General features: G+C 45.6%; 2 protein-coding genes across 6 annotated transcripts in view; one reads left to right on the top strand and one right to left on the bottom strand.

Annotated features, from left to right (window-relative positions):
- Positions 1-5,957: 5,957 nt before the first annotated feature.
- Positions 5,958-26,878, top strand: part of HNRNPAB (heterogeneous nuclear ribonucleoprotein A/B) — a 30,923-nt gene continuing 10,002 nt past the window's right edge. The window contains exons 1-9 of one of the 5 annotated variants that reach the window (XM_068162874.1): positions 6,042-6,179; positions 6,299-6,596; positions 9,641-9,809; positions 9,895-10,053; positions 10,422-10,553; positions 12,028-12,136; positions 12,230-12,382; positions 12,461-12,545; positions 12,803-13,127. In XM_068162874.1, the coding sequence (XP_068018975.1) occupies positions 6,337-6,596; positions 9,641-9,809; positions 9,895-10,053; positions 10,422-10,553; positions 12,028-12,136; positions 12,230-12,382; positions 12,461-12,531 (1,053 nt within the window). In that variant the 5' untranslated portion in view covers positions 6,042-6,179; positions 6,299-6,336 and the 3' untranslated portion in view covers positions 12,532-12,545; positions 12,803-13,127. The other 4 variants (XM_068162864.1, XM_068162853.1, XM_068162858.1 and 1 more) reach the window with 4 other exon arrangements.
- Positions 13,209-24,931, bottom strand: PHYKPL (5-phosphohydroxy-L-lysine phospho-lyase). Its single transcript, XM_068162842.1, has 13 exons — positions 24,822-24,931; positions 22,142-22,260; positions 21,146-21,305; positions 20,498-20,572; positions 19,594-19,681; positions 19,383-19,499; positions 19,080-19,162; positions 18,473-18,698; positions 18,072-18,226; positions 17,497-17,586; positions 17,173-17,303; positions 16,704-16,760; positions 13,209-15,279 (listed from the first exon to the last, which is right to left on the bottom strand). Exons 1-12 carry the CDS (start codon positions 24,878-24,880, stop codon positions 16,708-16,710), a joined length of 1,356 nt encoding a protein of 451 aa, XP_068018943.1. The 5' UTR covers positions 24,881-24,931; the 3' UTR covers positions 13,209-15,279; positions 16,704-16,707.

Raw genomic sequence — 26,878 nt, 5'->3', positions numbered from 1 at the left:
CCTGCGTTAATATCATTACCTTATGTATATTATGTTAGAGTGCTTGGAAAAACCATTTCTGATAACTACAAGGCTGGTCTGAAGCAGCTTCCCTGACCGCTGTAGGTCAGGGATGTGGTTCGAAGAAAAGAAACTAAAAAAACCAGGTACAGCTAAAATGACAATTTAATGAACCATTAGAGCTCTGAATACTTCTCTGGGCATAGCTTTGCAGCTGTATCTTATCTGTTAAGCGGTTTAAGAAGCCTTAGTTGTCTCACTTATTTTTAGCTGGCATGGAACATAACAACACTGGAAGATCATAGCTGGAGGTGCAGTTGAATTTGAGTAACAGTTGAGTAATTTTTAAAGGAAAAATATTTCAGAGCTTTGTCCTCCAAAGCTGCAAGGAGTTGGAGAAAATAATGTATGGTAGACTCTTAAGAAAGGAGGGAAAGAAAAGTAGAATGATGAAAACAACAGAGTGAAGAAAAGCCAAAGGAATGACTAGCTACATTGATTAAAATTTAAGTGTGCATGCATTTTATTTGCATTTTCAGTTAGGCACAGAAAGATGTGTTTGCTTTAGTAGGAATTTACTAGCTATACATTTGCCACACTAGTTCCGTCCACCGCTTGTTTTGCTCGTGTCTCTCATGGTAAAGTGTCACACCTCCCAACAGTACCAGCTCACCTCCAGCACTTGCTTCATCCATGCTTGCTTTAGCAGTGCAGCGTCTCTGACGGAAATCCTGTGATCAAGCTGACTTCCTCCCCTGCACGCCTGCTCTCTCCTCCATTTCTGACTTCTTACAGCTAAACAATTCTACTTTTGCACCTCATCTGCACGCCTCTAATCCTAGCTAGCCTTCCATTGCTAACCCTTCTCAAGCTTTCCAGTCTGCTCTCCTCTACTTGCTATCTCACCATTGTCTTTAAAGACAAAATAAATTACTCTTGATACTTCCCCTTCCTACAGGTCTCCAAGTGGCAATAACAGCAAACTTACTTAGTCATCTTCTGTAACCCCATCGCTTGCCTTATTAACCTCATCCTATTTCATTTCCTGATCTTCACACCCACTCTTCCATTTGTTCACAGCTTTAGTCATTCGGTCTGTTCTGACCCTCCAGCACCTACAGATTGGTTTGCTTCTTTTACATTAACAGTGGTGAGTGCTGTTCTTGGCTCTCCTCCCTTCCCTTCCCTTCCAGATCAACATCCTGATGGGAAAATATGGATGTGATTGCCTCGTTAGTCTCCTGTCAAACTTCAGGTGTCTCTATTACAAGTCTTGGTAACAAGCATGTGCTACACAGAGCATCTGGCTGAAAACCAACCACGCTTCTACTGAGTTGTTTTACAGCCAACACTGCCAAGGACTGGGTAGGATCTTACAGCCAGGAATGTGGGGTTTGGCCTCAGATTGGTATAAGCTGCTGTGGAGATGTCAGTCGTGATGCAATCTTTCTTAGTTATTGACATGGCTGGGAACACTGCTCAAGCTCTCATCTCAGTTATTGTGGACATCCTTTTCAGCAACTAAAGCATTTGCTTCCATTCAGAAAGCTCTGCAACACCATTTTCTTAGTTCTTCAGTTTAACTATGTTAATTCTCCACATCTTTCCAAAGAGAGTCTTCCCTGCCACACACAAAACTATCCACACACTGATCTGGTCCTACACACCCTTTGTTTGACACTGAAAGGATATCTCCTGCTTCCTGCCATCTGGTACAACTGAATCCCACTACTGCTCTTCCAAATAAAGACCTTCCTGCTTTATCCCATGACAAGTTACTGCTGAACACCTGTAAAGGTTTGCATTGACAACCCATTTTCTCTAAAGCTCCTCCTTCCCTGTATACAGACATCCTGCATAGACACTGCAGATAGAGACTAGGCTTTCACCTAACCTTTTGGAGCAGAGACACTTGCACATGTTGGCTCTTTAATTGTTCTACATCATGTTTAACACAATATGGGCTTGGATTATCCCTGAGGCCACTAAGCTTGGAGATAAGCATTCAGTGTGATACTATCCACAGTGAATAAATGCATGTATGAATAAACCAATAAAAATCTTTTATTTGGCAAATTACAGGGGACAATCTTTTAAAGTTACACTGTCAATGCATCTTCTCTTCATCCTAAATCCATGCAGCATAAAGCAGCCTGTCTGCAGTCCTTATTTTGAGCATTTCCTTTCAGCCATATCATCAAAATCAATGAGATTACTTGCAGAGTTATTAAAAAACAAAGTAAACTATTTATGCTGGGCATGAAGACCAATTCAGAGAGAAGCTTCCTACAGGATGGTATCTTGTATATAGTAGACTGTGACCCGAGATGTTTACAGTTTAGACAAGACAAATACAAGGTGTGAGAGAGGGATTAATGACACCAACAATTTCAAGGCAGTGAATGATATGTTGGTTCTCTTCTTTTGGTTTTTTTTTTTGTAGGAGAGAGGACCTAGAAATATGAACACAACCAAAATAACAAGGAAATAGTATCAAGAAGGGAAGGAGGCAATGTAGGCAGGCATGGCACAGCAACAGTGTGAACAGACAGCAAGCTTGATAGAACAGCAGAATTAGGCCCGAGATCAGAATGTCTGTACACCAGAAAAACTCATTACATTTCAGTCAGTGCCATGAATAACCACAGTAATTATAGGCTTAAAACATGGCAAACAGGACAATAGCATTTTTCTCAGCAGTGAAAGTGTCATGTGAGGAGAACTACCACCCAAGAAGGTATGTGTGTATTTTTCTTTGATAAACCACAGGCTTTGAGTGGGGAGTGAAATGCAAGAACAAAACCCAAGTCACAACCTGTGGCATGATGGGGCCTGGTGAGACAAATAATAACCATAACAATCCATATTCTCAAGTTTCTCAGCCTTTGATACCTAGATATGGAAAGAGTGACTTTGTTAGTCATGGCACTCGGTTTTCAAACCAGGCTGCTTAGCCAGTCTACAGCCACATCGTTACCCTGCTGGTGGATGAGAGACATGCAAGGGATCAAACAGCTATTAAAATGGGGCACCTGGGAATCACAGAGGATCTTGGCAGTTGGGAACCACTGTTTGGAATTGCCAAGAAGAGAGACTGAGCTGGACCATACCAGGAGAAACGGGCAGTTGGGAAGGAGTACAGCTTTAAAGCAAGCAGGGAAAGGCTAACACATGCCAAAGTGCCAGTGCAAGGGCTATGAAAGGAAAGACAAGACAGGTTAACCAAAGCAAAAAGAACTGGAAAAGAAAACAAGAAAGAAAAGAGAAAGGTATGAAAAAGTCCAAATGACATGACAATCAATCCACTCCGTAGCAAGGCTTGATGGAATACCAAGGGGTTGTTTGAGGCAGTGATTCTTGAAAGAAAATTAAGTAATGGATCATCAAAAGCACTCAGGTTACATTCATCAACTGAGCCTCAACTTACATGACAGACTCATATAAATTGCTGCCAGTCAGCTGCCATGGCTGCATGCAGAAAGCCTGCAAAAGGTGGACAGGGCACAAAGGTGGCAGCACTTACCACCAGCCATCCCAGTTACACCAACCTGTACCTCCATACTTTCCAGTTGAAGCAGGCTAACAGCACTGTATAAATGAAGGCAGCCAGCTGATAGACAGTGGCTTATTTGCTTTTAATCACAAACCATTCCTTTTTGGCACAGGCCCAAAGTGTTTACAGTCTAAGCTGCCTAAAAAAACCCCAAACCAAAAGAGTTTCTCTTGCTGGATGCAAGTTAAGTTCCTCAGAGATGGCATAAAGTAGGATAAAGAATATCTGCTGAAAAATGTCTTTGCTTCTAACATTCAAGTTCAATACATGAAAAACAATTAAAAAAAATATATATTCTCATAAGATGAATGTGTACCAGATAACCTAGACAACCTGTGCTGTAAACAGGTTTTCAAGTTGCTAGGTACTCTACACTCTCTTTACTAGTCCTAACCTCACATAATACTGCTGCAGAAGCTTTAGCCTCAAGAGCTGGTGTAGAGCGTGTCCACATAGTTTACCCTGTCAGCAGACTAGGTTGAGACAAACATCTCTAAAGATAGTCCTGAGCTGTTCTAGCTTGGGCTGGAAGTGTGGCAGAAGACTTACAAATTAAGAGCACCTGGCTGACAAGTCACACATGAGGCTTGTCTGTTTCTGATGCTACCTATGTTGGCCCCTTATTTTTAGATTGCTTGAATCCTTTTCCATTTCTGAGCAGCAAAAATATGAGGGGTGGGGGGAGATTTACAAAAGCAAAGAGCTCCCATGGCCAAGGACTTTAAATCCAGAATTTCCAAGAAAACCAGTTGCAATTCCAGTAACAAATGCAATGCAGTCTTGCTGCACATGTGATGGGTATCAAAGCAGAAAGCTGAGCTTGGACCAGTTAAAGTGATGCTCATAGCAAGTACCACAGGCACCAAAGTAAAAGAGTGGCTTGAAATTCTCAGCTGTAGTGAAGGGATATTTTTCATACAATCTCTCAATACCATATGCTTAGTATTCTCCCCTCCCCTTTTCCCTTAAGAAATTTGGCTTATAACCTGAAGGAATGGAACTATATTATTGCAAAGAAATAAAAATGCAGATCAGGCCCTTACCCTGAACATACCATGTTGATTTTGTGTTCAACACTCTACTTCTTGTATTGCTACAAAGCTTACCTCATGTCGTGTTTAACCAAGTTCCTGCTTCAGAAAATGAATCCTGCAGAGGATAGAAAGTGCTCTACAAGCAGTTCACTGGAGGACAGCCTGGATCCTACACCAGATTACTTAACAACAAAATGTGTCACCACCATTTATTTTTATTCACCAGTAGCTATGTGCTCACTCTTTCTGAATTGTAGCAGCAGATGAAAAGATGCACATTGGGGCAGAGGAGCTATCTGACAGAGGGTGAAGCTAGCAAGTAATAATGCATTCATTCATTACTACAGTAAATTAGGCAGTAATTGATACTTTCTGCCTGCAAGGGCTTAACACACACACACACACACCCCGTTTTAAGGTGTCAGTAAACTTTGGCTACCTGGAAGCCAAACTATCCCTCTGAGATGGCCAAGTGGGATACTAGGAAAGGCACACTATACAAAAACGTGGAGCCCAAGCACCAGTCACCTTTCGCACTTTTCACACACAACTTCGTCATGAAGATTGCTGTATTAAGGCCTAGGCACATGATCAGGGCACCAGCTCCCAGAGTTATGTAATAACCAAATTTAAGTTTCCATTAAAACCAACAAGTTTTAGCCCTCTCGGTTGCAAAACCAGCAGAGCTGGAAACGTTAAGCACACCTCCCATGCCGGTGTAACTGACTAAGCGCACATACCACACCTGAAGCTAAACCAGCGCAACACTGTAGGTCAACACAGCGCTGAAGCCACAGGCGCGTTTCCACAACTTTACCGTGCGGGACCCGCGGGCTTGGGCTACCACAGCAGAGCTCTGGCAGGGCCGGGCGGCGGGGCGCGGCGGGAAGGGCTCCACACGGCATGCTGTCCCGAGTCCCGCCGAGCACGACCCAACAACAGAAGAGCGCCAGGAGAGCGCTGACTCCAGCCCGCCCAAGGCCCTGCACCCTCAGGGACTGAGTTTCCTCCCTCTCACACCTGGCGAGGGCGGTAACGTTCACCAGGGCAATCGGGCAGCCGCCGGAGCGAGCCTTTCTCCGCCCGCCAACGACGGACAACGGCCAGACTCGCAGGCCCCGAGGAAGGGCGGAGCTCCCTGAGCACCCCCCACCTCCTGGGCTACCCCAGCGATAACGGCACGGTGGCTGCCCGCCTTCCTCCGCAGACAGGGAGAACCACCCTCAGCACCAAGACTGGAGGCCTCCGCCTTCCCCGCTTCCCTCCCAGCCCAGTCCCGCGGGCCGCCATTCGCCTTACCCCGCCCGCCCCTCGCGGCGGAGCCAACTGGAAGAGCCGATGGGTGTGAATGACAAGTAGCGACGACCAACTAAGAAGCTCCTTATTGCTGTGTGTCTGAGGCTCCGGCGCTATAAAGGCGGCCACGCGTTAAGGCTCTGGGCCGGAGAGTACGTGTCTCAGGGGGAGGAGAGGGTGGCGGCGGGGCCGGTGCGGAGCAGCCGAGCGCCGCGGGGAGGGGTGTCAGCTTCGGCGCGTGGGGGATTTTAATCCGATTCCGGCCGGCCCGGATTTTATTGGGAGCGGGTTTTAAAGTGAGTATGAACGGGATGGCGACGGCGGAAAAGGGGGGAGGGGCGTGACGGGACCGGATCAGACCGGCCCAGCGGGGGGAGCCGCCTCGCTCACCGCGGGCCGCGCTCGTTTCTTGCAGGCGCCTGTCGTCCCTTTCGCCTCTGCGGACGGGGCAACATGTCCGAAGCGGAGCAGCAGTTGGCGGCCGCCGCCGGCGCCACCCAGAACGGGCACGAAGCGGCCGAGAACGCCGGAGAGCAGCAGGCCGAAACCGGCGGGGCCCCGGCGGCGGCGGGCGCAGCAACGGCGAGCACAGCGACGGCGGCACCGGCAGCGGCGGGAGCCCCACCGGCGGCAGGAACAGCGGGGACGGCCGCTAGCCAGAATGGAGCCGAAGGCGACCAGATCAACGCCAGCAAGAACGAGGAGGACGCGGGGTAAGCGCCGCGCCTCCTTCGGCGGGCTGAGGCGGGAGCAGGCCGCGCCTCCCCCCCTCCCCCTCCTCTTCCCCCCGGGCGCCATGTGCGGCGGTGGAGCGCGGCCGCTAGGCCCCAGCGCGGCCCTTCGGCGGGAGCGGAAGCGAGGCGGGCGGCTGGCGCTCTCCGCTGCCCCGGGCTCCGCTCCGCCCGGCGGGGGAGGGCGGCGGGCGGCCCCGCTGCGGAGGGATCGGGCGGGCGGTGAGCCGCCGGCCCTGCAGCACCAGCGCTTCCTTTGTTCTGGAGCTGCCTTTTGTTGGCGCCATGTGGTGGCGGGGGGAGGGGCGGGCAGCGGGTTTGTTGCCGTCTCACGCTGTAAAATGGAAGGGGATTTACCTCGGCTCGCTTCGCAGCCCGCCGTTTTCCTCACCCTTACCCTTTTTATCCCAAGGAGCGGATGGAAGGAGTTGCTCTCTGGCGGGGTGGGGTGGGCTGGTTTCAAACTTTCTGGGGATCGCACGGACGATCGCCCTGGGTGTGAATGCGAACACGTTTTGGGTAACGCTTATCAAAAAGTAATCCCGGCTTTGGGAACTCGATCAGCGTAAACGAGTATTTTTTGGAAGGAGCAAAGAAAAACCAGCCCGAGTGAGACAATGTACGGTGTGTTTAAAATAGTGAGAGCGATTTTGGTGTACTTCGCAGCATTGTCAGAAAACGCCTTATCTCCTGTGAGTGATTCCTGGAGGAGTTAGCATAGCTTCGCTGTGTTTTGGCAGTGACATCCTTGTGTACAGAAGAGTTGTTTCTTTTCTGTCGTAATTGGTCAGTTACACGCTTGACTGGAAAAGCACCTGCCTGTTCTTTAAGTGAATCTTTGTGATTCAAGCTACCCCCTGTACTTAATTGGAACTCCCTTTGTTACCCTTGGGCCCTGAACGCGAGGGTTAGTTCCCTCAGATTGAACAGAGAGCTGAAGCCATAGTAGCATTAATAGGTTTCTGTCTGTAAGGGAAGGAGTGAGACTTGCACTAGTTTCCTATAAGCTAGGACTAGATGTACCTTTTGCAGACACGAGAAGGATTAAGAACCAAACCTTTGAGCTGTGTGCAAATTTTCTTTCTACTTTATAGTATTCTGCCCTGAAAAGTTGGTGGTGCTCTTTACCATTTTTGTGTGGGTGACATGTTGCAATCCCATATCTGTGTGAAACAAAACTTTTAAGAAAAGCAGGTAGTGAGAGGGATTGACCTATGTGGAGAATTCAGCATGTGCTAAAAGAAGAGCTGTCCAAGGCAGAGTTCAGGGTAATGATGTTAAAGAGTATTTTGTTAGGAGCTGAAACATGCTTTGATTTAGCTTCACTTCTACACTCAAGGAGGTGAAAGTGACAACACGGTAAGAGTGCAGTTGTTTAATTTGTGCAACCTCTGAAGGCACTGCCAGCTACTTGGAATTTGGCCTTAAATTCAAAGTAAATACCTGTAGATGCAAATTATTCAGATTACAAAACAAAGTGCTGTGAATTACGAAGTGCAATGTTTACTGCTTGTAAGAAAGAGGTGAAATTAACACATAGGAGTATCTGTGTGCATCCCACGGCCCCATCCTGATGGCATAAATCACCTAAAGTTGCCTGCAGACAAACCACTTGCCCACCAACGACTGATCCTGCTTTTAAGTGGAGTTGATGATTATGGGGATGCTATGGAAAACAACAGTGTCAGTGCAGGTTATAGCAGTCATGCATGGGCAGTAATGTGCGATGAGAAGAGATCCATCGAGTTACCTTTACTAAGCCTCTCAATAACAGAGATTAAGAAACTTGGTAAGGCCTTTCCTGCAAGGCTCTAGAGTAATGGCTGCAAAAAGCACAGACTTGACTTGCATGCACCCTGTATATCATGCTGCACTTGTCAAGTGCACAGCTTGATCTCCTGGAAAAAATAAGGGTTTAGCCTACAAAGGATATGGCTTCATCCAGATTAAGGGGAAAAACCCCTGTAGCACATAGAGGGTGTTTTCTCACATGGCCTTTTTGAACGTAAATGGATACTAGTTCTAGTGTATCAAAGTTGCACATAAACACTAAAAGCCAATTTTACTTATGTGTAGTCTAGTTTCCCATGTGCTGCTAGTGCCAAATCTAGGTTGTCTCTAAACAGAGTAACAACAACTTAAACTGCTTTCTTCTGCAGTTAAATAAAAAGGCTTGAATGCTTTTAAAAGCTTAGTTTGTTACCTTGGAAACTGAAAATAGAAAATACAGCTGGGTTATGAATGTTTTCATTTGGAGAGTGCCTTACTGGCTGATGGAAGTTGTTGTTAGCTTCACTTCTGTATTGTGTTTCACTAGTGTTTAGTTCTTTGAGATGCTTCAGAGGATATTTTGTGTAGGAAAGGGGACAGGGAAATACTGTATTGGCCTTCCATGAAATCAAGACTACTAGTGGAGTTACTCTGTAGTGCTGATGAAAGTAGAAGTAGCTTGAGTAACTAAGCAGCAAGAAGTGCATAACGTAGTAGTTAAGGCAGGTCCAAAGTCCCATCTGTTGTGACTGTTCTTGGAGGTCATAGATAGCTGGTTCTCCTGGCTAATTTTTTTTACAGCCATTTGTCCAAACCCTACAAGAGCTCAAATATTTCCTTTTGTTGCCTTATGCTATCCTGATCACTTCCGATGCAGTAGGAGTGATCCTAGGTTCTCCCCCAAAACTGAGCTGGCAGTACTTGATAATTAATACTGCTCTGTTGCAAATAACAGAGCACTGTTGAAAGAACATTAGTGACTGGAGAGAGATGTTAGGCAATCTTTACTGTTTTTTGTAGCCTGTAGTAAACCTCAGAGTGCATTGTGTCGTTCCCTCCAAAAGGGGCAAGGGCAGACCTGTCCTCGTGCACTCCTGCAGCATCACTAGCTTTTGACAGGAGGCAAAAGTTTAACTTCCATCAGTTGGTCCTGTTTCTGACAATGCTGCTGAGGGGTGTACCACTGAGCATCTCACTACTTGTGCTTACCTGTAGTACCCTGAATCTAAAAAGCTCTTCTCTCTCTGAAATTTCAGGAAGATGTTTGTTGGCGGCCTCAGCTGGGATACAAGCAAAAAAGACTTGAAAGATTACTTCACCAAATTTGGTGAGGTAACTGACTGCACGATAAAGATGGACCCTAACACAGGAAGATCCAGAGGCTTTGGATTTATTCTCTTCAAAGAACCTGGGAGTGTTGAAAAGGTGAATTTAAGATTCATATTTTAGATTCTTAACTTACAAGGAAAACTTTTTAAGCCTGAGTTAACCATATCAAACTATCTTTCAGGTTCTGGAACAGAAAGAACACAGGCTAGATGGACGACTAATTGACCCCAAGAAGGCCATGGCAATGAAAAAGGATCCAGTGAAGAAAATATTTGTTGGTGGACTTAACCCAGAAGCCACAGAAGAGAAAATCAGGGAATACTTTGGAGAGTTTGGAGAGGTGGGTAATGGTATCTAAGGAAACACTGAAACACAGTCTCCACTTGCTCTCTGTTTACTAATAATTTGCAGGTTGCAAATTAAATTAACTTCAGATGCATCAGGTTTCTGTAACTGATCCAGATATGGCTCTTTTTGAGAGCAAAGAAGACACCTAAAGTACTAGATGGCTTCCATTGTTAGATACCTTTGTGTTTAACTCGGATCTTTTATCTGATGGTTAACTTGTTTTTAAGAGTTGTATGATGGAAAGCTGGTCTGCAAACCAGTGCTAGTAGAGAAGGAAAACTGCAGCTTTGTTCATAGAAAGGAAATGTACAGTTTTGCTGTCCCAGATGCAAGTCTGAAAACAGTATTTCATACCTTCAGATTGAAGCAATTGAACTTCCAATGGATCCAAAGACCAACAAAAGGAGGGGGTTTGTGTTCATCACCTTCAAGGAAGAGGATCCAGTGAAGAAGGTTTTGGAGAAGAAATTCCATAACGTCAGTGGAAGCAAGGTACAAATTTTGACTTGCCAATTTTTGGTCCAGATTATTAAGCATAATACCACTACATCTGTACTCTGAAAGGGATTTTGTAGACCTCTGATCTGAAGGTAGCAAAATGATTAAGTACCTCGGAATAAGAACAGCCTGCATCTTAACCACAGGGGTGTTTTGCCCTAAGTTTAGTCCCAGAGGCTACTAAAAGTCTTTGCCAATACTTGAAATGTTACTACTTGCAATGTTCTGGTGACTTCTGTATGTAAAGTATCTGGTCATATTTATTGAACACATTGCAACAGATATGTAACTATTTTCAGCATAATTCCATAAATTCAGGGCTTACAGACACTAACTTTGCACACAGCTGAAACTGTCTCTGACATAGGGGTAGCTTTTTGATGTTTTGTGAGCAGCACCTGCTTTTGCTTTGTATAAATTCAATACAAGGATCCAGAGAGTAAACATATGCTTAAGGCAGCTTGTACCTGTCAGCTTATGTGAACTACTTTAACAGTGGTGTGAGATGCTCTGAACAGCTGATGGCTGTAGGAACAGCTCAGAGGCCCATGTGTCAAGCTAGTGAGGAGTATAGGCAAAGAATGTGTGCAGACTGGAGGCATCCCTGTTGCCTTTCTCTGTGGCCAGTGCTGACCATATACTAACTTCAAAGCCCTTGCGGATCTGGTCATACTGTTTGACACAATGACTTTGAGCTTAGTTTAAGACAGATCTTGGCACAGAATAAACTCTGGCAAACCTCATACACTGGTAGTTAAGACACTGTAGCTAGCAAGCATTCTCTCTCCTGAAAACAAACTTTGTGCCAAAGGAGTGAAGAACTCATTCCAGTATCCAGTGACTGACATACCAATAACAAAAGGAGCAGGTTACCTTAAAGCACCTGTGGTGAAGAATTCCAAGCCAGGCCTGCTCGGGTGCTGCTATCCCAGGGAGGCATTCCTTTCATGACAGCAGTAGCTTTCATCTCACACTGTCCACAGATTCAGGACCTAGGAAGCTGGCTGACAGCTTGAACTGCAGCTTGGCAGCCTGTCTTGGAAATGTCAGTTCTGGTTGTTCTTAGCATTTGATTAAGCAATTGCTTGAAGTGTTGGCAGGTGTACTACACAGTCCAACAGAGATGCTCAGGGTATACACAGAGGCTGCCTGGAAAATTTATTCAGGTGCATTTTGCAGCCTGGTTCATCTAGTGCAGCTCAGGTGAAGCAGTCAGTCCAACAGCAACAGCCTCATGCTGGTAAAAAGCTCAAAGCACTGGGCTGCATTGAACGGCTGACAGTGACTTACCTTTGCCCAGGTGGCACAATAAATCAGATTCTTCCGGATACACATTAGTCCTGCTCCAGTGACAGCACAGCATGCACATCCTCTTTGCCACTACAGCAACCTCTGGCTTTTCTAGGTGGTGAGGCTGCGTGCTGCTGCCACAGGACAGTTGCTTACTCTTCCTTTTTCTTACTTTCAGTGCGAGATTAAGGTAGCACAGCCAAAAGAAGTATACCAGCAGCAGCAGTTCAGTAGTGGTGGAGGAAGAGGTAGCTATGGAGGAAGAGGCAGAGGTGGAAGAGGCGGCGGTGAGTACCACACACACTACTTTAGTATGGACACATTCTAAATAAGTTGTGTGTACTAAAATGGGATTTTGTGGATGGTTTTCCCTTCTATAGCTCAAAGTCAAAATTGGAATCAAGGTTATGGCAATTACTGGAACCAGGGTTATGGGAATCAAGGATACGGCTATCAGCAAGGTTATGGTGGCTATGGAGGCTATGATTATTCAGGATATGGGTATTATGGATATGGACCAGGCTATGATTACAGTAAGTAAAGAGAACTGTATTGGGTATAAGCAAGCGTAACTAATTAGCAGTTTAATGCATTTGTTTTCTTGTTCATAGGTCAAGGCAGTGCAAATTATGGGAAGACACCAAGACGTGGTGGTCATCAGAATAACTACAAGCCATATTGATCAAACTTATTCAGGTATGCAGTGGCATGGTCTCTTTTGGAAAATGACTGCATAGGTTTTGTATACAATGCTGTAGATGGATTATTTCAGTTCTGTACCAAATTTAACTTTACAATAAATTTCTATGGCCTGTTAAATGTGCATCTTACTTGGAAGAGCTCCCTGGAAATGTTTTACATGTTTAATACTTACAGATAACTAGTTGTCTAGACAGTGTGGTGTGTAAATTTCAGCCTTGCTGAAAGGTATTAATGAATGATTTTATCAATAGGTTAAACTGAAACTGATTTTGAGGGTCTGCTTAAAGCTGCAGCTCTGCATCTAGGGACTGCCTCTTGGAGTTAACTATGGACTCTGCATTACTCCAGTTGTACAGAATGAGATGCATCTTAGGGAACCAGTGTCACTTTCCACCTTTTTATTTTGTATTGTTTTTGTGTCATACATTTCCTGTAATGGAAGTGTTAATTTTACTGTACTTTTTGGTACCTTTTTGGAATCTAATGTATTGTAAGGTATTTTACATGTGTTCTGATTCACCATGACATGGATATTGAAGCTATCCTAGCTTTTGAAATAAAAAAGGCGTAATCTAGTGTCTTGTGCCATTCTTCAGCTTATGTGGTAGTAAAACGCCAGCCTGCTGTTCCCAGAACTTAGCTCGTGGCAGTACCTTGATAGATGAAGAGTTGTGCTTAAATGGCTTTTTTTAATCTTAAGACTAGAAGGCTGTATTGGTAGTTGTGCTCACTGGCAGTGAAGTGGCAGCTGGAAACTGCAGTCACTTCTGCCTGGAGGTTATGGAGAAAAACTTGGGTAGAAAGCCCCAGCTCTTACAGAGGCTGTGCTGGTGGCTCATGTTCTAGATAGGCACAGGCTCAGCCTAACTGTGGTAGTGTCTGTATTGTAGGGCTCTGCTAGGAGGAGCCGGAGGCACAGGCTTCAGGTAGGGCATGGGAGTCTAGACAGCATGGCAGGAGGAAGCTAAGAGTTATGCAAGAAGCTGGCTGCACTTCATGTGTCACTGTCGAGCCTAAAACTTCTCTACAAGTCCTTAACAGCATGCATGTCCTTAATAGCCTTGAAAGGCAGGTTAGACATGAAATTACCAATGCAAAGCCTGAATTTTGGCAGCCTTTTTGTGTATCAAAACAGGCTAAAAGAACTTCCACTAAACTTGTGGGTGGAAAAAAAAAGCAAAACACAAAACCAAACACAAAACCTCTTTCTCTAAAGATGAGTGGCCAGCTAGAAATAACCTTCCCTTTTTGGGACTACTTTATCACTGTTTTCAGGCAATAACTATCATGTGAGTTTTCCTGTCTTGCTGCAGAACAGTCTCTATCTCAGACTTGCAGAGAAGCAGCAAGTGCTGCTGCACAAAGTAAACTTCCAATCTTTGTTGCAATAACCAATTGGAGTTCCACTTACCTTTTAAAGGTAAAATCTGACAGATGTTAGTAGTGACCTGTTCAGTTTTTAACAAGGGATGCAGCTGTTCCTGCAGGGACTCTGATCTGCTGCTCCCTGCTGGCTGGCCTTGGAAAGAAAAACTTGCTGTAAAGTTACAAGTCTGTAAGACTTTTCCTGGGCTTAAAATGGAAATCTGAAGCATAAAATAGGTGAATCAGATTTTAAAACTGCTGGTTGACATGACAGCTTCACAGCTGCTGGAGTATGTAACCTAATGGCCAACTTACTTGCAAATAGCAGTTGCAGAACACTGAAATAAATGAGTACAGTATTTTAAAGTACCACTGTCTGGCTGAAAAGTTGAACTGCATTACTGCATACTCCTACTTAGGAAATAAGGGGTAGCAAAGTATTTTTCTAGCAAACAGTTTACCTTCTGACAGTGAGTTTGCGTAGTACCAGGACCATACTGCTGCAGTACTTCTGGCTAGGTGTTAGCAGTAGTCAGCTGGCTGTTCCTTTGGTTTTTGGAAGTAGGTAATGCTTCCTGGACAGGTTATGTGGCCTTAAGCAGAAGCTGAGGATACTGGTACTTAAATGCAGAGCTGGCTTTCCCTCTCTTCTTTGCATGAAAAGTTTGTGATACAAAGACCATGCAGTTGCCTGATGAAAGCTAGGGCTTGTATACAAGGTTGTTGCTTATGGCTGTACTGTACTCAATGGACTAATCCTGCTTGGGTATTTCTTGAGGACAGAGCATTTTTTTTAAGAGCTGGTTTGGGAGCTGTGGCCCTCAGCTGTCTGTTCCTCAGGCTTCTAATGTTATGAATTTGGGACTGAAGTTTTTGTCTTGATCTGGATGCTGAGACTGGTGTTTGAATACAGTGTTACTAGGGACCTTGTTCTGGAACTGGCTACTGAAACTGGTTAGGGGAGCTTAGGGAGGACTGGGTGCACTGGCAGCTAGAATGGCATTTGCATTGGTTAGCAGCAGATGTAAGAGACACCATTGGCTCATCTTAACTTACTGAAGTAACATGAAAGAGCAAACACTTCAATGTATTTATAGTAGCTACTAGAAATACATTCCTTTATAATAACCAGTTTTAGATAAGCTGTTTTAAATAAAACTCCATTCCACACTTCTGGCAGAGTTGAAACAAGCTGTTCTAATATTTATTTCTCCTAAAGCTTTTACTAACAACAAGATAACTGAAAATAACCAATTTAAAGGTAACTTATCTGGTCTAAGACATGCTAGGATGAAGATTTAAGTGTGCATTATTATAGTAGAATAATGTTTCTTAGTAGTAGATCTTGAACATTGTTTGAAACCTATGGAAACAAAAATAATGTTATGGTTTTTTTGTAAAAGCATCATTAAAAGGAATTTACTTCACTGCCTCATTTTCGCTTACATTCTATGTAAGTGTCCTACTAGTACTGTACTTAGTAAGAGGCTTTTTGCATTCTTGGTTTCCTGTAGAAAATAAAGGCATTTTTCATGCTCAGTTTAGATTGTAGACAAGCACATGAAGTCATTAGGCCTTTAAGTTAAACTGGCACTGTTGAGTATTCTTTCTGTTCTGAAGAATAAGTAGTACAAACAGCTGTATGTCTCTTCATTACCTTGCTAAATAAAATATTAACACATTTTTCTCGTGCCTGCTATACTAATATTGCACTGAACTAAAAGCATGTTTCTCCTTAGCTCAGGGCCATGGCACTGAATGCAGTATGGTGGTTGAGGCCACCCAGGATGACATTTATTACATGATGACATGAGGTACATTCCTGTCCAGGTACCTAGAGTTTTATTATGCACTTGAGTAAAAAACACTTGGGTGTCTTTTAGTCAGAGCAGGTTGAAGTAGTGCTGTGTGTACCAAAGGATGATTTTATTGAGGTCCTAACTAAGCATTTGCTGTGCTCATGAGTCTGGCAAAAGGAGTTTCAGATGGATGCTCCCTCTAAGCAAGTTAGAGGGACCTCAACTAAGATTACAAGGCTTGGAAGGTTTAACAGTACTTGGTATAATACTGATGCCCATGAACTTCAGAGTGTAGGGGTAATTTGATGCTTGAGATAAGAGCCTTGAACCTGAAATGATCCTACAAAGTAGTCAAAAATGCTCCAGAGAGACAAATGAAATGCAATTTCAAAGCCAGATGTTAAGGAAAAGAAGAGCTGTAGTGGTAGAACTGCTGTTGTTTATGAAACTTAACACAAGTAAGAGCTCTCCATAAAGCTGATGGCTTAAGTGGAGGTTCCCAGATATTGTGGCATGATGAATATACAGTGCTCCTGCCCTTCAGGGGACTTGAGGGCAGAGTTGGTGAGGACTAGTTAAGCAGCTGCAACAGCTTCTGGCTAGAGGCTTAAGGCACTGAGCAGCTAGCACAAAAGCTGTGTTTTTGTCCTGATGGGCATGTGTCATTTGCATGCTAAGGGTTAAACCTGGTCATTCTTTAAGCTTCCCAGACAAGCAGGGCATGCTCTAGTGCTAGGCATTTGTAAGACATGTTGGACCTAGGCTGCAAACCAATGAATACATGTAGTGTTACTATAAGTGTCACACTCTGATGGAAGGTAGCTGTGAACACCAGATGTACCCAAGTCTGGTCCATGCTTCTAGATTGCCAGAAATTCCAGTGTAAACATCTGAGGAAGTTTGGTCCTGCTCTAGCAGTGACAGTGCTTGTGAAGTTCTGTTTATGACCCATTGCTTAACATAGAAAAAGATGAATCTAGATAAATACCTGCTCAGGTAGAAGAAGTGTATGTTTCCTGTTGGTTCAGATGTTCCTTTTCCATCTCTGGGGAGACAATAAGCATCAATTTAGCAAACTCATGACTTAAGAGAAGTTTGGTGTATGCTGAGTGTGAAGAAGGTTGCACAAAACCCTGAGCTGCAAATGCACACAGATTATGCCTTTCAAGAGCAGAATTTGAACAGTTGCCCTCGTTCAGATTTGTAAACACTCTGCCAGAACAAAGCCATTTTAAAAGGCATGTGCATCTGTGGAGTAAAGAAGAGTTTTGTGAGAGAACTTGATGCTGTTCTGGTTTAGAAGTGGAGGCTAAACTTGTGTTGCCCCAGAGTAAGTTTTTATGTGCTCATTGTCTACCATCTTGGCTATACTTTCTCACTTCCAAAAGTAGACTCAGCATTGCCTTCAAGGCAGTCCAAGAACAAGCCACTATGCAGGCAGCTTTCATCTGTATTACCTGTTAGTAGCTTGTCAATTGTGTCCACCACAAAGGTGGCATCCTCCATACTGAAGCACATTGGGGGCTTGAATTTAAGTACATTTCTTCCTGGCCCATCTGTACTCAGTAGAATATATTCTTCCTTAAGCCTGGAAAGAGAAATAAGTAAGAATTATGTTTACCTTTGCACAGTCAAACACTTAAAAGCATCAGCAGGCAGTCCAGATTCTGCCTGCTTTTCTTTTCCTGCCAGTTAGCTACATTTTAACAACTTCAAATGCTGAGACCAGTGTGTACCAAGCACACAATGACAAACTAGAACTATGTGCTGCCCTCTCTTACCTTGTTACTAGATACTCAGCTTCTGCTGTGGCTGGGGTCCTTTCTGCTTGATCCTTGATTAAGTCTACTCCAATGAATAAGCCAGAGCCCCTTTGAAAGAAATACAGTCAGTCTGTGTCAGAGGAAAGAACTGCATGTGAACTAAAATACTGAGAGAAGTTTTTGGGAGCCCAAACCTTTACTGCATGAAAATTACCTGGTGTTTGGGCCAGCCATAGGAAAGGTATTACTATTCTGAAGACAAACTTCTATCTGCTCAGGATGGCAGTGCAGGACAGAAGCATATTTTCTGTCCAGCTCACTAATTCTGTACTGAGTGCACTTAATAGAAGAGTTCAAACAAGAAAAGTGAACTCCTTTAGCAAGTAATAAATCAGTAAAGCAGTACTGGCCTCAAGTGACAAGCCTGAGCTTACCCAAAGTCTGATACAGTTTGTTTTAATGTAATGTACAGCAGGCTGCTGATCTTTACTGTAAACACAGATTTAATGTTGAAGCTGCATCAGTGGGATTGAGCTGTTTGACAGACTGACACAAACCCAAAGCAGACAGAAATGTAAACAAGGCACTGATACCTGACATCACCAATCAGAGGATGCTTCAGTTTCTGCTCGTTGAGTAGCTTCATCAAGAAGTTGCCTACTTCTGTGGCATGAGCCTGAAGGTTTTCCTTCTCAAGCACATCTAACACAGCTAATCCAATTGCACATGAAACAGGGTTTCCTCCAAACTGAGCTCAGGAAAAGAGCACATGTTCAGGGAAAGGGAAGGAAAACACAACTAGGTTACTGAAAGTGTAGAGACAGTGGTGTAGTGAGTATACTGCTCTTTCTGCCAGAGTGAGCCAGTCAAGACAAAGTTCTCTACTCAAACAGTAACTGTGTGAGTGATAAAGCTTAATAAAAACACTGCATGATTATCTGATTTGAATAATTAGACTCCTGTAGAGAAAGGGTTTAGGTAGCTTTTTACTTACTGTATTAAAATACTCTACTCCTGTGGCTGCAAATGCTTCTGCAACTTCTTTTGTTGTTGCTACACAGGCAATGGGGTGCCCATTTCCTATTGGTTTCCCCATAGTGACAATATCAGGTGCAAAATCTTCTCCTTGAAGCTGGAATGCCCAGAAGTGCTTGCCAACCCTGCCAAAGCCAACTTGAATTTCATCAGCAATAAATACACCTCCTGCCTTGTGCACATGCCTGTAACAGAACAGATTTGACTGTCTCAAAAAGTAAACCTCATGTTCCATTTACTCAAGAACCTGCAGGAGGCATTAATTTTGCAAACTTCCAGGACACAAACCTGTTCCAGGCTTAAATTTTATATAGAATCAGAGAACTGTTAGGGTTGGAAGGGACCTCAAGGATCATCTAGTTCCAATCCCCTGCCATGGGCAGGGATCCCTCACACTAGGTCAGGTATTTAAAAGCAGATCTTTGCCACACAATGTTTACATTTTAATGTGAAGGCACAGGCCAGTTCCTGCTTGTCAAGCTATATGCTGCAGCAGGCAGAGGCATTCTCTGTCACCTACATTTATCTCTCAACTTTAACAGAATTGCTAATAAATGACCACTTACTCTGCAACCTTCTGAAAGTAGCCTGCTGGGGGAATGATTTGACCACCCACACTTGGCAGGGATTCAGCAAAGAATGCAGCAATCTGAAAGACAGGTAGCACATCATGTTTGAACACAGTATGGAAAGTTGTGGAAAGGGTGTCTACCATTAGCAAATCCATTGCTGTTAGATGGTTCTTGCACTATGATGTGATCTTTTCTATCTGACAAGTCCATATCATGGAGCTCAGTAATCCTGGAATGTTGGTGACAGCCATGCTCATTTCTAAGGCAAGACAAATGGCTAAAGCAATCACTTCTTACCTTCCTGTCTCTCTTATGTGCTTGCTCAATAATATTTTTCACTTCATTAGCATAGGCTGTTACTGAATCTTCATGGTCTTCTCTGTAGAGTCCTCTGTATGTGTCTGGAACAGGAGCCTATGCAAAGGAACAGAATGTTACATTCAGTATGCCATAAATAAGAACTCATTAAATTGACAAGTAGTTGATAGTTAGAGGCTGAAGTACATACCACATGGACCCATTCCTTTTGTCCTCCTAGATTTCTGAATTTATATGGGCTTATGTCAATCAAGGATGTCAGATGTCCATGGTAAGCACTTAAAAAACAATTAGTAGAACTAAACAGTAATTTCCTCAATATCAAGAGTTCCTTAGGATTAGCATTACTGGTAAAGAGTAGCCAGGCTGTGTCCCTGGGTGGGAATACAGTCAGTTCAGCTCTGCAGTTTCTATCAATAATCTTACTCCTATTGGGATTTTTTTGTATCTCATAGAAGGGATGCAGAGGGACAGTTCTGTTACTGGTTTGTCTGGACCAGTGACTGGAACCACAGCAGTTAAGTCATGAGCACTTGTAAAAGACTAGAACAACTGGAAAGGTCATGACTGGCCTACTTCTGAATATCCTCCAATGATGGAGTTGCCAGTCTCTCTGGGTATCCTGAGTATTCCACCACCTTCATGGTGAAAGTTTCTCCATGTGTCTCAGAATTCCTCAGGTTTCAGTTAAGAGCTATTGTCTTTTTCCTGTTCCATACACCTTCAGGAGTGGCTCTATCTTTCCTGCTCCTTCCCATTAGACAGCTGTAGCTGTAGTCAGATCTCCTTGTAACCATCTCTTAGAACTGAACAAATCCAATTCTCTTAACCTCTCAAGCCTGTGCCCCTCTGCCCATTGTGGCAGGCCAGTGCTGGCCCCCTTCCAGTATGCCAACATCTGTCAGGCACTGGAGAGCACAACCTGGACACAGGTCTTTAAGCTGGCCTTGAGCATAGTGAACAGAGGGGGGGAAAAAATCTCTTCCCTCAACTTCCTGGTTACAGTCTTTCTACTACAACAGGTTTTCAGAAATGCTCTGACCAAAACTGAGACCTTATACCCTGCAAGCAGAGAGAATTGGCAGTGTACTTACTGGTCTAAAACAACAACATCCTCATGTTTTGTGTACTGCCGTGCCAACCTCAGGGCAAGGTCGTTTGCTTCAGACCTACAAGGGAAGCATTAGGGAAAAGTTAAATTACAGAGGTCTGAATTTTGAAATTCTGCCCTCCCTTGCAGTGCTCTTGGTGTCTGCAAAGAACAGATAGATCTTACAGCATGTTACTCACAGATGTCCTTTCCAATAAGCACTCAGTTAGGAGTGCTGGCCAGAACAGAATCCATCTTACAAAGCTGGAGTAGAGAAGCTGGTTTAGAAACAGCTCTTTTCCAGCTGCAGTTTCAGAGTATGCCGCTTCCCCTCCCTGAAATCTACATAGTTACATCTAACTCAATTCCCAGTTCAGAAGACAGCTCAGAAACTAGTAGAGTAAATATTTATGTTACTGTTCTGTAGTCCAAAGGCCTTATAAATAGAATAAACTCCTTAAAGCACCAGGTAAATTTCCTGATGAGAGCTTGCTAGCTGTGAACTTCAAAGTCACTGAGTTTCTATAAAGGACTACAGCTCACAAACATAAGCCCCAAGCCACGTTTTTTGTCACTAGTCATCCACACCACACACACTTGTCTGTCTGCACCTAGTGAAAAGCCAGCCTGGATCCTGATGGGCCTGACTTACCCAGAATTCAAAAAGTAGAAGACACACAACTTCTCAGGCAGTGTCTTTGAAAGTCTTCCTGCATAGTCAACCAGGTTGTCGTGGAGATAACGAGAGTTTGTGTTTAACAGCTGGTTCTGCTCGTGGGCTGCTTTTACTACATCTGGATGACAATGTCCAACTGCAAGAGAGCAGGGACAGTGCTTTAAGAGTTCTTCCATGCTACTTATGGTGTTCATTAACATACTAACACATACATTTCTCTCATAGTACAGAAAAATTACCACTGATGATCATCTGGGGCATTAATAATTGCATTTGCAGCAGATGATGATGTCAGTACACCTTGTAAGTTTTGTCTAAACAACTCATTTTTCCCCCCTCAACAAGTTTGAAGCTGCCTGCTACTCTGCTTTAAGGGTTGTAGTTAATACTAGAAACTGCTGTGTTAAAATAGTGTCTGACTTGCTGTTTGGACTCAGATGTTGACATAGTTTAGAGGTTTAGGAGTGTGCAGTAAGCTTTACCACCAGAATTCTTAGCCCTGCTCTAGGGTGTTGGTGGCAGCACTGACTGGTTAGAGGGCTTCTAAAGTGCTGGGAGAAAGCAGCAGCTGCTTCATAGGGCACAGCTAAGGCAGCACACCAAGCAGTGGTCCTGTGGCTCTGTGCCTAGCAGCAACTTCAACTTGAAACACCACAAACCACTGAGCCATTTGTTAATCTTACAGTTAGGTGCTGTACTTGAGCTTTCATGGGGAAAAAGAGAAATCCATACATTTTAGGCAAGTATGTTTTTCCTAGGAAGACAGAACAGGCAGCACGTCTGGAAAGCGCATTCACAGGCACAGACATTGAATGCCATCTGTAATTTCCCAAACCAGGCTCAAGGAAGCTCTCTTCCACTTCTCCAGTTAAACAACCTTCCCCCCAGCACAATACCACTGGCAAAAAGTGCTGATTGCTCCTTGTTCTGCTTAGGAAAGCATGGTGTGGAGCCACAGGGCTTTTAACTTACCATGAGCAACGTTGTTTATGCAGTCAAGGTATTGCCGTCCCTTCTCATCATACACGTACTGGCCTTTGGCCCTGACGATCTTCAGCGGCTCATTAGAGAAGAACAGCTTGCAAGAGGAGCTATGGCAAGCAGCAGAAAGCAAAACAGGTGTGAGTGAGTTCTAGAAGTCACAGTTTATTCTGCTGCTGCTAGTTTTCAGTGCAGTTCATAGAAAAATACTACCCCAGTTTGTGGGCACGTGCTGCCATCCTCATTCTGGCCCTTAAAACAAAGCTTGGAACGGATGGGGAAGAGAACAGGCCCTGTGCTCTAAATCAAGAGAAACTTTGTTAGACTTGCAGGGAAAAAAATGCCACTCCAGAACTGAAAATCCTTTAAAGGAATCTAGCCACAGCACACAGACAGGACTTGGTGCTGTGGTTTCATCCAGTCTTAACTGCAGCTCCTTGCTGTCTCCCCTTTGTGTTCTTGAAACCCTCTGTGAAGTGCCTCTTGCCTTGTGATTATTTGTATTAGATTCTTGCTATTCTTGCCAAGGTCCTGATTTTCCAGACACTTGTACAGGTGAACCATCTGCATAAAGCTTCATTAACCTCAGCTGATACCTTGAGTGATTTTCTGAGGCTGGGTCTGCTTTTAACTGCATTTGTTTTGTTTCACTTTTCAAATGAATTGCCAAATGGCCTCAACTGAAACCCATCTGCCTAAGTGGGAGTTGCAAGAGATTTGACTCTGCAGGGCAATGCCAAACTTTCATGCTTCATTTAGGAAGAGACTGCTTATACAAAACCAATTGGCCCATAAATAAATACTAAATCATTGTCAAATGAACAACAAAAGACAATGATCAAATGAGAAACTGCTTCACTGGCCCTCTCCTAGAGGAATCCTGTGCTTTCTGTGTAAGCTGGCAGTAGGATGATTAAAACAGTCAGGCTTGTTGGGTTTTTTTGGTAAGCTTATCCTGACTGTTTAATGGATGCTAAGAAAGCTCTTTAGGCTGGGTCTGGCTTCCAGTGGCAGGGCAAATGGGTTTCAGAAAGGTGAAATGCAGAGAGTTGTGCTCTTCAGGTTTGTGCAACTGACACAGTTCCAGTTGCTTTTAGCTCAATGTATAAAACATCTAAAGTGGCCTTGGTTGTGAGTTTATATGAGGTACAACATGGAAATAAGGAACAAGGTAAAGAAAACCTTTGCTGTGGGGCTGCCAGAGCCCTGGAGCAGGCTGCCCAGAGAGGTTGTGGAGTCTCCTCTAGAGAGACTGCAAACACACCTGGTGTCTTGGGTAACCTGCTGTGGGTGGTCCTGCTTTAGCGGGGGGTGGTGGTGGTGTTGTACTGGATGTTCTCCAGAGGTCCCTTCCAAGCCCCAGCGTGCTGGAATTCTGTGAAAGCGTTCCCAAAGTTAAATGTGGCTGTCCCACCACCCTGCCTGGTAGGGGTCTGTTGAGCTTCGGATTTTATAAGTCAGTTGAAACAATACAAGGAAGTTTAGAACCGAGCTTTGTACTTACCAACCTGGGCAGAGCTATGTTGTTAATTTCATCACGTTTTTGGTGTCACGAAAAGTGTTCTGGAAGCCAGGCTGTGGGTCAGCCAGAGGCTCTGCCCTGCCCTGCCCAGCCCAGCCCGGTCTGGCAGCCCCACGGTCGTTCTGCAGGGGGGGCTTAGTGCAGCCCCATGGCCGTTCTGCAGGGGGGGGCTTAGTGCAGCCCCACGGCCGTTCTGCAGGGGGGGGCTTAGTGCAGCCCCACGGCCGTTCTGCAGGGGGATGCTTAGTGCAGCCCCACGGCCGTTCTGCAGGGGGGACTCAGTGCAGCCCCACGGCCGTTCTGCAGGGGGGACTCAGTGCAGCCCCACGGCCGTTCTGCGGGAGGGGGCTTAGTGCAGCCCCACGGCCGTTCTGCGGGGGAGGCTTAGTGCAGCCCCACGGCCGTTCTGCGGGGGGGGGCTTAGTGCAGCCCCACGGCCGTTCTGCGGGGGGGGCTTAGTGCAGCCCCACGGCCGTTCTGCGGGGGGGGCTCAGTGCAGCCCCACGGCCGTTCTGCGGGGGGGGGCTCAGTGCAGCCCCACGGCCGTTCTGCGGGGGGGGCTCAGTGCAGCCCCACGGCCGTTCTGCGGGGGGGGCTCAGTGCAGCCCCACGGCCGTTCTGCGGGGGGGGGCTCAGTGCAGCCCCACGGCCGTTCTGCGGGGGGGGCTTAGTGCAGCCCCACGCCGTGCTCTCGGCTGAGCTGGGGAAGTGCTTTCTGGGCACTTAAAGCAGGCGCAGCAGATAGCAGACAGGTTTTCTACGTTAGTTTCGTAACCTCTCCCCTTACGAGACGGTAATTGCTGTTAATGACACCCGTAAAAGCAGGCTTTGCACTCTGTGCCGAGGAGGGCACTCTGTTGCTGTAGCCCCGGGAGCAGTGGCGGTGTTCGGGGGCCGGGCTCCGAGCGGCCGGAACTCGCCGCTGCCGACGTGCAGGGGAACTCGTGCGCCCGGGCTCGGGGAGGGGAGAGGAGAGGAGAGGAGCCGGCCAGCAGGGCCCGGGGCACTGGGGCCCCGCCGCGGCCGCTCCCAGCCTGGGGCCGAGCCCGCCGGCGGCCCGCGGCCCTGCAGCCACGTCAGGCGCCCGGCGGCAGGACTCTGCCGGCACTAGGAGCGGTGTAGCAGCGGCTCACCCACCGCGGCACTTACCCGATGAGCTGCCGCCGCAGGGCCAAGGTCTCCTGCCGGGAGCGCGGCGCCGGCCTCATGGCAGCTCCCGCCGCCGCGGAGGGCCCGGGCGGGACACGGCCGGGATCGAGCCGGGGAGGGGAGCGGAGGCGCCGCCTCCCCTCGCTGGGACCCGCCCCGGCGCTGTGGCGCCCCCTGCGGGCCGCGCCGCTGCCAGGCTGTTAGCAGCGGTGCCGGTGGCAGCAGTTAGCCGCTGGGGTCCCGCTGCAGCGCAGAGCTTTTTCCTGCAGCTTGACCCCAGCGGGAAACTGGCACCGCTGGGCAGGGCTGCAGGAGAACACGGGCGCAGCCTGCGTGCCTGCTCCAGCAGCACTGTAACCCTGCACCTCCCTTACCATAGGGCCTGGCCCCTGGCCTCCCAAACAACAGCTGTAGGCAAGCTGAAGGAGTACAGCAGTAGCTCAGCAGTGCTGTCAGGCTCCTCCAGCTCTGAGAATGGACTCCTCACCTAAAGTCACCACTCCTGATGCTGTATCTCCAAGATCCTATAGCACAAACAGGGGGGAGCACTGCTGTCCTGCAAGGCTGCTGGCAGCTCACATGGGAACTGTGCCTCCTGCTCTTACACCACATGGGCTCAGATCCTGTTCAGCTACCAGGCACCTCAGAGGAGATAAGAGAGTTTGAGTGTTTTTCAGGATCATTATTACAACTATATCATAACACTCCCTCTTCTGAAATACTTACACCACAAGGAAGTTTCTTTTGCAGCTGAAACCAATTTGAGGGGGTAGCTTAGGTGCTACAGCTGTGTTAATTCTTCAGCACATACTTTACTGTTTAAGGAAAAGCAACCCCCCAACCACTTATATTAAGGGAAAGTCACCCCCCAGCCACTTCTACTGTTGTACTCTTGTGTTTGGACATGTCTGCTTATCACTGATGACTTAAAAGCCAATCCTAGGATTGGCAATATTTAGGACTAAAGGAGGCAATGCTATCATCAGGTTAGAATGGCCATTCCTCCATTTCTGTTTGATTGGAATCAATCAAAAATATGAAGATAACCAGAAAGAGTGTTCTGGGTCAAGTCCTCTGCTACTGTGGGTGTTGTATCCCATAACTGAGTTCACAAACATATCAAGCTTCTCTCTGGAAGATGTCAGACTTCTTTTATTTCCTTCCAAGTACCTGGTGACATTTTGTTTTGAACAGACAAGATCTGTTAAGACTCCAGAAACCAGAGCAAACCCTTTTAAAACTACACACTTGGCTGCTCACTAGATACAGCCACCAACAATTCTCTCTGGGTGCAGTTAATATAAGCAGGAGCACTTTAGATTTCCTGTAATCCAGAGAATCCAAACCCAAGTTGCTATGCACTCAGGCTGAGCTTAGGAAGGCAAACTCAGTTCTTGCATAAAACTCAGGTTTTAAGTAACAAAAGACAGCAGAGGGGGGTGGGGAAAAGTTAAATCATGGCTGTTGATCTTTATTTGAACTCTTGTCTGGTTAAGATATTTAGTAGCTATTTATAATAACCTGAACATTTACACTTTGTAAAGTTTATTCTTGGTTACAAATGCAGAGTTCATTGTACATATTCACACAGGTGTAAAAGTATTCTGTACAGAGAGACCGTTTCTGATGAGCTACTCTTTGCTCCTGTTACAGAAAGCACAACCCCACAGTAGTTGTGGAGGTCTCAAGCTAATGTACTGTCCCTTGCAGCTTTAAACTAGAAATACATGATGCAGGACTAAGCAATACCACTTAAATGTTAAAAACAATGGATAAGAAATACTGTTCTGTTACTTATGCCTTCATTTTTTAAGTAGAGTTGTTCCCCCATGAAGTGAGTCAATAGGATACTTGCCTTGGCACACAGATGCTTAAAAACCACCAGGAGCTTGCAGAGAGAGGATGTTAAGTGCATTGTCTGCATTTTCAGTATCTCTAGATAGTTCCTTTTGAAGGTGAGAGATTTGGCAGGAATTTAGTCAGCCTTGTCTAAAATACCATGTAAATGTGTTCAGAGCAACACTCATCTTTGTGAGCTGTCCAAGCTGCACACACAC

The sequence above is a fragment of the Melanerpes formicivorus genome, unplaced genomic scaffold (assembly GCF_026170545.1).
Source record: "Melanerpes formicivorus ecotype bairdi unplaced genomic scaffold, bMelFor1.0.p_v2 SCAF_2, whole genome shotgun sequence".
Lineage (NCBI taxonomy): Eukaryota > Metazoa > Chordata > Aves > Piciformes > Picidae > Melanerpes > Melanerpes formicivorus.
The sequence above is the reverse complement of the archived record's forward strand: the minus strand, read 5'-3'. Positions and strand labels throughout refer to the sequence as shown.